We start from the raw sequence: 13,810 nt of genomic DNA on the forward strand, positions 1-13,810 counted from the left end.
ACTGTTTTGTCTGTTTACAAGCTATAGATGTTATGCATAATGCAAGTCCAGCATTGTTCTCACTGTGTGAAATAGGTTGAATAAGTGTAGTTGGCAGCCTTCCATGCTCAATGTTTTATGCTTTTGAGTTTGGTGTTTTTAATGTTCAGTTAAGCATTGCATCTCAAGTAGAAAAACAGGAAGACACAGTACTCAGATTTCTTAAGAGGTAATTGAAAACGTACTTACATCATTTTCATGCCACTTTAAACTTAAATTTAAGTAGCAGCAGAAGCTTTGTCCACATAAAGGAGTAAGAGGAGAATCTAAATGCATAGTTTCCCAGTTTATAGCCTCTGTCTTCCTCTCTTACTGTTCTCTGCCATCTTTCAATTGGTGAATCATACCAATTTTCAAGTCAGTGCAAAACATTGATGACTTTTCCTATATTAAATACTATGCTAGTGTTTATTCTTGAGCAGATGATTTTTAATTAGTCTTTTTATTAAATAGTGTGTTAGGTGAACTAGAGTTTTGGTTGCCAAGAAATGATAGTTGTATAATCAGCAAGTGTGTAGAGCAGATTAAAAAAGAACCCCAAACATTACATAATTTAAGACTAATAAACACTTAATGATTTATGTGGTATTGCATTGTGCAGATGATAGGGTCAGAATCTCAACTTTCTTTGCCAGTTTTCCTGCGTGTATAGTACAAACAAGATGAACAGCTTGCCTTTAAAAGAAAACAATAATAAACATCATCTTCTAGGGTATCTTCTGACAGAGGAGACTACTTGCATTGCCTAGAGACAGAAGTGCTAGCACTGTGTCATCTTTTCCTTTTCGTGTTCTGCCTAGAAGAACAAGTGTTTTGAGTTGCAGCCATGTCTGTTGCAGGTAATAGCCAGCCAAGGGAAAGATGCCCCTTTGAGTGGGGAACTGAGGTTTCACTATGTGGCAGCAACAGCTTTGGCACGCAATGGTCTAGAACATGTCCTGTACCGTGCAATGCTAAAGATGGTGACAATGGTCTCTTCATTTAGCACCAGGAAATCTGTGACTGGTACAGAAATTAAATTATATATAAACATAGATTAGAGCAAAAGCTCTTAATATTTCATCTTAATGAAAGCAAGAGATTTTTTTTGAGCAGAACATCTTCCGCAACTAATTGAACTGTATTCATTGCCTGTTTTCCTGCTGTTTGCTTGCTTGAAAACTCCCTTGATCTCACCCTCCCACGTAATAGAAAAAAATTTCCAGGAGCATTTTCTTTAGTCTGGTTGTACACCATGACTGCAGAATGACATGAATTGCTCTACCCCCAGAAACTGACTCATTAGACCTGTGGGTTTGGTTTCTAAATGAAGAATTAGGAATTAAAGTACGTATCTTTTAAGTTCAGAGACATGAATGTGCCATTGAATATATTTGTATCAGAGAAAGTAAATATAAGAGCCTTCGAAAAAAGGGTAGTAGCTGCTTTTAGTCCATAGAAATCAGAATACCGCTGGAGAGAGCCTTCAAGTCAGAATGTGTTACCATGGCAACTAAATTCTGAGTATGAAAAAAAAGCAGAACTCCTCTTGGTACTCAAATATGCATTAGAAATGCATGGAGCTCTGAATGTTTGAGGAGCGTATCCTGCATGCATGCTTTCTGCAAAAGTCATTCCATTGTCTAGGAACCTTAGAACCATTCAGGTTGGAAGGGACTTGAGGACGACACCTAGCCCAGCCTGTCCCTCAGAGGAAGGTCAGCTATGAAGAAAGACGCAAGGCTTGTGCAGTCGTGTCTTGAAAACCTCCAAGGAAGGAAATTCCACAGCATCTCTAGTCCATCTGGAATGTTCTGGTTCAATTTTTGACGGTTGTCTTTTGTTTTTCATGTTGTGCACCTCAGTAAAGAGCGTGGCTCAGTCTTTTTGATAACCTCGGGTATTGGAAAGTGCTGTTAGGTTCTTCCTTGACCCCAAGTCTTCTTAGGCTAAACAAGACAATTTTCTCAGCCTCTTGCATGATGTGTGCGCTCCAACCTCCTGATCATCTTGATGGTCCTCTGCTGGACTTGCTTAGATCTGTCAATGTTTTATTTGGGTCCAAAATGGGGTGCAGCGTGAGTGTGATCTAACAAGTGTCAAGTAAAGGAGAATAATCTGTTTCCCTTGTTCTGCTGGCTCAGTTCCTGTTGCTACAGCTCTATATGCTGCTAGCGTTCATTACTGAGAAGGCACACAGGCGACTGATGGCATCTTCTGTTCAATACGACTCCCATGTCCTTTTTAGCACAGCCAGCCAGACTGTGTATCATGTACTGCTGCAGTCTGTATGAGGAACAAGATTTTGCTTTTGATCTTGTTGAATTTAATGAGATTCTTTTTTGCCTGTGTCCTTAGTCTTCCCAGCGGCTGGCAATCAGTTCTCCTGAATAGCAGCCTTCTCTCGAGTGTATTGATTGCACCCCACAGTGTGCTGTCGTTCGCAAGCTTGATGAGGGCTCATTCCATCTCCTTGTCCAGGTCGTTGATGAAGATATTAAATAGGATAGGTCCCAGAACAGGTTGGAGGAACTCTTCTTGCATCCAGTCTCTGAGTGGATGATGAGCTGTCAACCGCGTGTTGAACGAAACAATCTAGCCAATTTTTACCCGTGTTGTAGTCTACCCATCTAAACTGTAACACCCCAACTTGGTTACAGGGATGCTATGGGAGACCATGTTCAAACCTTGTTAATATCAAATGCTTCTTCAGTATTTGTATATAAATTTGGAACTCTTGAATTCCACATCGAAATTTACTCAGAAATTCTGAAACAGATGTAATGATAGTCTGCGCTCAATATATTTTTCTACTACCAAAGACCTAGAAAACATTTTATTTTAAAATAATTGTAACTAAATATTGTCTTTTAGAATACAGAAATTAAAACATTTTTTTTATTGAAGAAGCTTATTCTTTTATTAAGAGCCCTATGAAAGGAGGGCGTAGCAAGGTGGGGATTGGTCTCTTCTCCCAAGTAACAGGCGATAGGGCAAGAGGAAGCGGCCTCAAGTTGTGCCGGGGAGGTTTACACTGGATATTGGGAAAAAAATTCATACTGAAAGGGTTATTAAGCATTGGAACAGGCTCCCCAGGGAAGTGGTTGAGGCACCATCCCTGGAGGTATTTAAAAGACAGGTAGACATAGTGCTTAGAGATATAGTTTAGTGATGGTTTTTGTCAGAGTTAGGGTTGATGGTTGGACTAGGTGATCTGAGAGGTCCCTTCCAACCTAGGTGATTCTATGATTCTGTGATTCTACATGGAACAGCTTACAAGATACTTGGAATAGTTAACAGAGAAAATATATTACTTTAGGTAGTTTTTCCACATTTTTGCCTGTCTGGACAGAAAATAACCTTGCTATTTTTCCTCTCTGAAAAGGCCCTTATCAATGACAGAAAAACTATTATATTTAACTAGGAACAGAAAGACAGCAATTGGTATGTTTAACACAGTAAACATAATTTAACTTTTAAATGGCTAAAACTTTAATATTGAAAATACTGATATATTACAATAGCTCTCTGTCTAACTTTCCCTGCATTTATCTGGAATTGAAATATAATACTATTATGCTACAATCTTTGGCTGATAACTCATACTTGGGGGTTTTTTTCTATGAATTTCCAAAAAAAGAAAGGAAAAAAAACCCCAACAAAACATACAGAAGAGGATTTGTTATAGTGCATGCAGTGGAGGGAGACAGAATTCTTCTGTACCATAGTGGGTTTCATGTTAAAAAAAAAAAATAAATATTTTGCATCTTTGTAAAAGTAGATTAACCACTTATCCCAGTTTAATTTACTTGAAGACTTTATTGCTAATACAAATAGGTGATAGCCAACTGTTTTGCTTTTCATATTCAGTGTAATTCTTAAATTAACAAACAGTATCAGTTAGCTTTAATGTGTTTTCTGTTTGTTTATGCCACCATCATATACATCTCTTATGCTTTCTAATTTTCCATACCACTTCTGCCTATGAAGTTTTTCTTTCTTTGCTGCTCATTTTCTGTGCTTGCCTGACTTGAGAATGAAATCATAACTCAGAACAAATGATCATATAAGCACATAGCAAATATGCAGGAATTTTGTCTCCTTTGTAGGATCCTGAAGAAAGATTGGTTTCCTGCAAGTTAACTACTGAAACATAACTATCTGTACAAAATGAAAGGGCATGTAGACAACCAGAGGCAAAAATGCAAAGACAATTGTATAAAAATACTCTTTCCATACAGTTTTGGGTTTTCTTTCTTTTTCCGCCATCGGTCAACAAGTGTCACTACCTCATGTTTTAATTTCTGTCTTTTGGGTTTCTATAAGTATGCAAGTAGTTTATGAACACAGTACTATCACTTATAATGTATGTGGTAACTACTAACTTTATAGCGTTCAGGACGGGTATCATCCTGTCAGGTGCATGACTATTATTGTTTGGTATTCTGCTAATGCCTTGGGCATATGTAATTATAATGCAGCCTGAACTAAACAGTGACAATCTCTTTTTCAGAAATCTAGGAATAAAAGCAAGCAGAGACAGCTCAAAAAATGCTTATATAAAGGCAGAACAATCGATCAATCCTAGGGAAACACATGACACTTAGGGAAATGCTGTTTAAAAAGTACTGCAGCATCTTTTGTTGTACCACGTGACCAATATCATCAGGTTCTCACACCTCTTGTACGAAATTTTATTTATATTTGAAAAGCTTTTATTTTATAAGATGAGGCATTTTCAACATGTGATGTAAACAACAGTACCATATTAAATGATTAACAGGCTTAAACTTTAGATACCCAAAGAAGTAGCATATGAGAAATCTGTTTAAATCTCACAATGTTGCAGGGAGTGAGCTGGGTAAAGCTTCATTTCACTTTTCCTTCTCAATCCTGAGGGTAAGATTTATGAACAAGAGCTAATTTAGCTTTTTATTCTAATATGGAAAGTCCTAAGAACATGGGCAATTTTGCTATAAACAGATGCACTGCCAATGAGTATACTTTTGACTTTTAAAGTGAAATATTCTCCTTCCTGTCATTTAATATCCATCTTAGCAAAACATCGCTTCTCTACAAAAGTTTAGCCTGGTAGTTTGCCTGGAATGTGTTTTAAAGATTACTGTACCTGGCATAAGAAGTGGCCCTTGTGCCCAGTGCGCGTTGGTGAATATTGATGTAATCACCTGAAAGTTTTTCAGTGCTTATCCAGAAAGGCATTTCATGCAGAATTAATTTCAAATAGGTTCTGTTGTCAGTCTCCCTCCCCAGCCTCTCCTAAAAAAGCTACTGCAGGAAGGTGAAGAAAGAACTTATTTTCTTTCACAAGTCCCAAAGAAACAAAAATCTACATTTAGCATTCATACTAAGTCACTTTGGGGAAAGATCCTGCCAACTTTAATTCACTCATTGTTTGGTTTGTAGTAATTCCAAGCCATATGCTTTTTAAAACCTATTTAACTTTGGCTAGGTTGTTTTGGGAGACAGCAATTATACACATTCTTAAAAGGAATACATATGTCCTGTTAGCCTTTTGCTCTAAAGCTGAGCCAGTTGTGTTTTAATCACAGTACTGTTAGTTGAAATTACAGACACCAGTGTGCTTCTGATATTGAAACTCTTGATCATAGCTTTGAAAACACGGATCAAGGAAACAACACTGAGCCCCCGTGATGAAAAGGATCCTATTGAAAAGCATAATTAGCAATATTTTAATAGCCTTTTAAAAAGAAATTTATGTATGTTTTTGCTTTTCCCTCTTTTTATTATTTAGATGACTTGGTTTAAATATAGATGTTAAATCAGTTCAGGATGTGTTGATTATTAGTAGTTACCAAATCCATGATTTTAATCCATAAACTTTTTTTTAAAACAAAGCAAACAAACAAACAAAAAACCACCAAAAAAGCCCCGTGAAACAAAAAAATGTTTCATTCAGTCTCTTCAGTGTTTGGAGACCTTCAAGCTATAGAAAAGCAGAACGGGGAGGATCTGATGAAGGCAAGGGAGAGGGTTTGGAGTTCGGTGTTTTTGTTTGGGTGTTTGGGGCTTTTTTTAATTCTTTCATCATGCCACAGGCAACTTTTTATTTTTTACTAAGTCACGTCTAAGGTTTATTTAGTTTGCAAATAGACAGTATTAATATGTGCTAAAAGGCTTCTGTTTAAAGTGTTTGATTTTACCTTCCTAAAGCTATTTTGATAGCTTATTATTTTTGATAATGAGGTGGGTTCAGTTGAGAGCACCTAGGGAGTTTATTTGAAATCTGCTTGTCCAGTAGACCCGATTCCACTTTGAATGCTGGGTTTCCAAAGCGGGGAATAAAGAGCTAAACTAGATTGGTTTGAAAAGAAGGTAATAGCACTGATTTTTTTTTTTTTTTAGGGCAAAGATACAGACACATGTGTCCTTAATAACCAAATTGTGAAGACAGTCCATGTTCTGCTTGGGACACCTTCTCTCTCTGAGGAAGGATTTGGCGTTTGGCAACTGGCTAGGTCATTTTCCCCCTCTAGCAGTATTGGGTTTTTTTAATGTTAAAAGTGAGCAATAATTTTTGCAGTTATTCCACTCAGCAGAGGTAGCAACTGAAAGCAAAAAGACTTTCAGAACTGGAAGAAAGGAATTTATATTATAAAACTTGGGCACTCTTCTGAACGATGATTAAAGAGAGACAGCTTGAAGCTCTGTGCTTGGGAAAGTCTGTAGCGTGTCACAGGTTCCTTTTCTTTTTATATATGTCTCAGCTATTTTCATTGACAATCAATGGATCCTTATCTATTGCACTTTGAAAAACGTGGATCTGTGGAAGTTCTTCCTCACAGCTGGAGAAAGAACCCAGCTTAGCTGTATTACCTGGCTTTCGCAGTTCTCTGGATGTGTCACTTTAGTGATTCTCATATGAAATAGAATAGAATATTTCACTTGGAGAAGACCTACAACAATCATCTAGGTCATCATTGCAGTTATAGCTATTTTGGATAGCTGACTGTGCTTTGTTTATTTGACTGCAGCAGGTTCATTTGCTTCTGTAACAAATAGTCTGATTTAAGCAGTAATCCTAGTAAGTGTTAGCTTAGCTAACTTTGACAAGAACGTGAGGGTCAAGAGACGGCAGCAGTTGCTAACAGCCAAGATATTGCAGCAGATTATTTATTTTCCATTGCTGTATTGAGTAATGGTTCAGAGAATAAGACAAACGCAAGATCAGCAAAACATAAATTTCCATGACATAATGTGTGGATTGTTCACTTAGAATATTGCTATTCAAAAACTGCCTCCAGTCTCCTCAAACTCAAATAGAAAAGATTTTTGAAATTTTCTTTTTGATATCCCATTTGCCATTGAGTTTATATGAAAACAGTAAGAACAGCAGTTAATTTTTCTAAACTGTACCCTCCTAATCAGTGGAATGACACCAGCCAACAGTTTTATGTAAAATGTACGCAAAACCACATCTATTAGTTGAAATATGGACAGCATTTATTTAACTGCGCCTAAAGAAGAAATTGCAGGAATGTCTGCCTCTGTTCTTGGCCAGTCCATAGCTCCTTTCAGTTGTGTAAATCACACAATACCCTCTTGTCATTTGTGGATGCTTCATTGGAAAAAAACGATGCTCCATATTGGTTCACAAACATGCTGGATAGATATTTTGTGTGTTTTTTTGCTAAAGAAGGCATTCTGTGCTGGGTATTTTTCTTAAGTACGCATATTTCAACCCCATTCAGTGAGGGGGAAAGAAGAGGGGCAAGGTTCTTGGTTATGGTTAATACATATCCTTAGAAATAAAATGAAATTGAGGAACAATGTTGAAGTGTCAACTGTCTCTTCAAACAGGAAGATATTCTCCATATAAAGAGAAGGAGTAGAGAGGATACAACATTTGCCAGATGTTTTTTGAGAATGAGTACGGAATGAATCCTTGAGACCTCTATTTTTTTTTTTTCTTTTTCTTCTGTCTTTTTAGCAATTTGGTCAACAATTCAGTGCCTATTTCCTCATAATATGATGAACTAGGACTGGTAATTCCCATTTTCCTATTTGCTTTTATAAAAAATATTTCTGACACATTTACAAAAAAAAAAAGATAATACAGTTAAGAAGACAGTACAATCTTTTTTAGTCACCAGAATCTTTTTTATTTCACCTCTTAAACTGACCTTTCCACACAGATCTTTGATTTAGGTTTAAAGCAGGCAATGCCACATGCCAAATAAATTAGTTAATTTATTGACTTTCAAATAAATTAAAAGTAATTGGATAAGTGTAATAGATTAATGTTATTAAAGTGGTTATTATAAGCCAGTAAGTCTATTAGTGGCCTTAGGATAGTAGGAATAGAGACACCCAAGTTTGAGATGACAGAAACAGTAAAGATCTTGTTCAGTGTTAGGGGCACATTCCAAAAGAAACAGCTAAATTTAAAAACGATTAAGAGGAGGAAATGAAGGACTGAAAAAATTAAACAGCTTGGTTTAATGCTTATTTTACTTATCTCTCAACAACTTCTTCATACTTAGGTTGCTACTTTGGGACTGTGATGATCGGAGCTACAGCTACTACATTGAGGTTTCAACGAATCAGCAGCAGTGGACTATGGTGGCTGATCGCACAAAAATTTCCTGCAAGTGAGTTTTAACTTTTTCCACTTATTTGCACAAAGTCAGAACTGGAAAACTCCTTTTTTTAAAAAATCCTTTTACTTAATACTTACATGGGTAACTTTTTGACTGTGAAAAGAACGATCATTACATAACCTGTAGATTACTGACTCTAGGTCCTTGTAAATATTACTTTAGGAGATAGCAGCTTCTAGTGCGGCTGAACATCTAGACTTTCAAGCCAGAATCAAGTTCTGAAGATCCACATCGGTACTGGATCTTCAAACAACCAGTTTGGTTGTTCATTCTCAGAAACAGCCTGCCTACCATACCCTTGGTTTTGTGATTGCTGAAAGTTAAACCATGTTCCTCTGGAGTTCGTGTGTTTATTGTGACCCTGGTGTCAAATCACCCCTCCTGGAGAAACATGGTAGGAGCAGAAAGAGAGCAGGGTTGGTAAAGCATTTTCTTAATCAAATGCATTTTACACTTATCAAAGTACATAAAAGCATTGTATGATATTTGAAGGGAATGGGGAGAGTGAGGGTGGGTACCAGACTATAACAGATCAACCACTTACCTAAGCTTGACTTTGTTCAAAAGTAGAGTACCTCAACTATGTGCACTGACCACTGTGCTTTTGAACAGGACATTTCCATAGAAAAAACATGCTTCTTAAAAAGAGAGAAATATTGTTTCATTTTAATTTCTATGCTTTGGTCAGGAGAAATCGGACATGAATACTCTCCACAGGTATACTCTCCATGGGCTCTGTTATTGTTGGGTCTGCTGATAAAACACATTCTTCTAGTATGGAAGAGTAACTCAGTGTTGATAGCCTTCTTAAACTATTTCATAGTTCTAATTCCAAGTAAAGAATGACCCAGATATTTCTCATGGGACTGAAAATATAGGCTGCAAATTTGTATGTTGCATATCCAGAAGCCAGGTCTGCTTAGCATTCAGTGAATATTGATAGGACATGATCTCCTGGCTGATCCCTGGGGAAGCTCAGACTTACAAAAATGTTACTTCTCTCCTTTTCCCCAAGTCATTTTTCCACAAGGTATGCTTTCTTTCCTGGGACAAAATTTAAGTCATCAGCTCATACGGGGACAGTCCTCACCTAGCCTGTACTTGTGCCAACCAAAACCAAATTGATTTTACAAATTCAGAGATGTATCTCAGTTTGTCACATCAGTCGAGAGTTATTCAGTCCTTTCTAGCAATGCTGTGGATACACATTTTCCTAAAGTTTATATTCCACCTCTTAACAAATAGTGCAATTCAAACATGTTACAATGCAGTCTAGATGTGTTGGTGAAGGAGAACTTGACACGTCCTTTCACTGTCTGTAAAGGGCAGGGGATTGATGAGCAGAAAACCTGTGTTCGTTCTGCCTGCAGGTCTGCAGAAAGAGTAAAGAAGATTTACTCATTCTCAAAAGCATCTCAGCATAATAGATAAAATTCATCTTTTTGTCTGCCTCCAGCAGTGGGAGAACTAAAAGCTAAAAGGCTAAAACCACAAAAAAGAGAGAGAGAGAATCAGAATCTTTTTGCACTTTTTCCTTGTATCTGTCGATACTAATAGCCTATAACAACAGTCAAAAACAAGCACTTGCTTAAGTATGCACAGTGTGTGCTGGTTGACTGCCCAGTTCAAGTATCTACTCACCATGTTCAAACCATGCTTTTCTTTTTTTTTGTAAAGCCTTAACCTTGGACAAGTGTAGGTGCATCCCTGAAATAAAGATAGCTGCCTTCTCAAGGTATACTTCAAGATCTTGATTCAGAACAGAGGTGCTCTGGAAATTCTCAAAGCGGTGGCTGCAGGAACTGTTTTCATGTGGAATAGAAAAATGTATTTTGCCTCACTTCTTGCTCTGACAGACATGCATCCAGCTAGCAAAATCCCAGTCTTTAATCTTAAAGTCTACAGACTTAAACAGTGTCCAAGCACTGTCTGCAACTATCTGCTCTAAACAAATAGAACAACCAGGTCCTGAAGCTTACAATTACAAAAGCTTAGCGGACTCGAGAACAATTCGATTTAACAAGGACTAGAAGATTGTAAACAAAAAGCATCAATTTGAAAAATCTTACTTTTCTTTGAAAGTTTCCTATCCTCTGCAGTTACATTTAAGTACTGTATGATCTGTAACTGAGATAAAATGAAAGGTTTGTGGCCCTCCACACTCCCCCATCAATTTTCAGGTGATTTCTTTGCATTTGACAGATTTTTTTCATTTCAATTGAAATCTCTTGCCCTTTATGATCAGCAAATTGGGCAGGTTGATTTTTTTTTTTTTTTTTATGGTCACCCTACCACAGAAAAGAAAACCCTTTAAATATGTTTAATTTTCTTTTCAAGTAGGATTTGCAGAAATGGTGAAGTGACTTCAGCTCAAGAATTACTCTGATCATAATGGCATCTTGATAACTCTAAATACTACATCATATGTATATGTATAGTACAGAAAAATAAATATGTACAATAATATATTTATATGTTTTATATTTATATGTATTAAATACGTAAAATAAATATATTAAATACTATATAAAAGCCAAATGCTACAAATGTTAAGACTGGTCTGTAAAGTACAGAGGATCATAATTGCATATAGTCAGAGCTAGACCACTTTTATTTTACTGAAAAATACTGAAATGTATGGTACTACAACTTAAAAAGCCATGCTATTAGTGCTCAAAATCTGTTGAATGTAGAATGGAATAGACATCACCATTCAGTGACTCATGCACTGACTGAAGGCCCTCATTGTTAGGCAAGGTTTCAATATGGTGATGGAGACATCTTAATGAAGAAGAGAAAATTGAACCAGTCACTGGTAGGAATATGTGAAGATCCTGACTTTTTGGTCTGGTTTCTATAAGTTTTAAAAAAAAAAAGGCATCTCAAAACAAATTGAAAACATGAATTTTTTGCCATGAAAACAAACAAGCTTCACTTTATGTAATTTTAACAACAGGAGATGAAGAGTTGGATTTTAACCAAAATTAGCAGATGCTGTGGTAAAGCGCAGGTGATACAGTTTCTCTGGTTTACCATCATAGTGTAATGGTAAAGATACTCCTGCAGGATGCAAGAGATTTTTTTAATTTCCCCCCCGTCTCTGTCCTTCCCCTTACCAGAAATACATTGGTATTTTATGCAAGCAGCACGGCTCCATCAGAGAGAAATCTGCCTCTAAATGCATTTTAGTCAAGAGATTCAGGCACTCCCCAAGGAAAAGCAAGAATCAAACTTGTGCACTGTGCCTGGGTTTGACTTATCATTAGGTTCAGGCAAACAGTTAAAGATTACTGCTTTTAGCAATTTGCCTTAACCAGACTCCAGTGGAATGGGGTGGAAGCAACAGTAGCCTCATTTCTTCATTCTCTGCTTGTTTATGAATGCCCGCACCCCTCTCTCACCTGGAAGAAATGAAACAAATCTTCTGCTAACGTGATCAAATTTTGCAGCTGTTTTTTGTCTCAGCCAAATCCTAATTTTTTTTGATGAATATTTGGACATCCCAGCCCAAAAAGGACTAATCCTGCATTGGTATAAAAATTGTTATCGCTTAGGCTTATGTGTCTTTGTCTAAGAAAATGAGAAGTAGATATTGCCGTGATTGCCTGTTTGACTACAAGTACCTCTCAGAATAACAATCAACTAAGAATCATTATACGTGTATTTGTGCTAGGCTGAAAGATTAATTTTTTCCAGAAAGTACACTCCAAATTATGTCTTTTTGTCTTAAAAATTTGGGAGATGTGAGTGCAGTCTAGGTGGTTGATAAGGTTTTGAAATCCTCGGTTTACCCTTTCTAGCATTAGTTCTGTGTTTAATATACTGCAGTAGACTGCAGAAAAATAACTCACTCGTCTGTGTATGATACACTGCAGTAGCAAATGAAAGTGGATGGAGTTAAAACTCAGGAAAATTTCACAGGGGCTCACATTTGAAGAGACAGAATACTTGCAATGAGAAAATTTACTTTGCTAGTAATATTCTCCAGTTACTTTCCTGTCTTCAAAGACACGTGGATAAGAGTTGCTTCCTTTGCTGTTTGCTGCCTGGCTTTCTGCCTCCCCGGTCTTTCTGTGGAGTTACAATCCTTTGTGAAAATCATTAACGTGCTGTCTTGCGAGTGTCCTGTGAGGTCTCCAAATCATTTTGCTGAATCTCTGGCATAAGGGGTAGGATGAACCATAAAGGTAGCACAGCCCTCAACAGACACCTTTGATCAGTAAGTGGCAAACAAAACGATGAGAAAGAAAATTAAATTATGTTTAAATAGCATATATTGGTTTTGGCAGTCTACTGAAGCGTGAACTTCCCCTTTAAACTATCAGTATGCTGCTTTGAGTTGTTTTAGTGGTATTTTTAATGTAGTATTTTGTGTAAATTAATAATTCAATGCTCAAAGCCAGGAACTGACAGTATACTCCTACCCTCCTCTTCTCCCAGTTTTAAAAGGCTGAAGACAGAAACTGGATGTCTGTTATCTTCACAGGGGAAGCTTGCATATCTTCCCTAAGTGGAAGGCAATTATTGCATACTGGTTGTGTAATTGTCAATTTTCAAATGCTCTATGGGGGCTATTTTTTTTTCTTTTCCACAATAAGCTGTTTTTCTCTACACAGTATGACAGTAATGAAAAACAGTCATGTCCTGTTCTATTTTTTAAAACATTTATGATAAGTGGGCTTGGGCGTGTTAGTGTTGAACCTGCACTCGTTAGAAGAATTTGCTGACAAAGAGTCTGAAAGTCAAATGAAAAACAGAAAATACCAAAGGCCAGTAGGATCAGACCTCAGAGATAATGACACTTTTGATAAAGTAAACCCTGTAAAGACAAATGTGAAACAGGCTGTCATGACGATTATCAACTTCCTATCATTCTTTAAAGTTCTCTTGTGTAGTTTCTGTGAAATGGATCTAATCCATTGGCAGCAGACATACCATGTTCAATTCCCCAGTAGGAAAAAAGGATCTAATACCCTGGTTGATAGAATTTGAGAGACAATGAATATTGTTTATTGATGGTCAGTTCTAAGGCAATTGGTATCAACTGTCTATATTGCTGGTTTGGGACAGTTTTATGATTTTCTTGTGGAGGGCATGACTTCGTTTTCAGAAGGCTTGTAACATACTGCATTATATCTTCCCCCCCCCCCCCC

General features: G+C 37.0%; 1 protein-coding gene across 2 annotated transcripts in view; it reads left to right on the forward strand.

The window, feature by feature from the left end:
• Positions 1-13,810, forward strand: part of BTBD9 (BTB domain containing 9) — a 118,207-nt gene that overhangs the window by 85,436 nt on the left and 18,961 nt on the right. For both annotated transcript variants that reach the window (XM_054196875.1, XM_054196876.1), the window contains exon 10: positions 8,541-8,648. In XM_054196875.1, coding sequence (XP_054052850.1) covers positions 8,541-8,648 — 108 coding nt within the window. The remainder of the gene's footprint in view (positions 1-8,540; positions 8,649-13,810) is intronic.

Source organism: Rissa tridactyla, chromosome 3, assembly GCF_028500815.1.
Source record: "Rissa tridactyla isolate bRisTri1 chromosome 3, bRisTri1.patW.cur.20221130, whole genome shotgun sequence".
Lineage (NCBI taxonomy): Eukaryota > Metazoa > Chordata > Aves > Charadriiformes > Laridae > Rissa > Rissa tridactyla.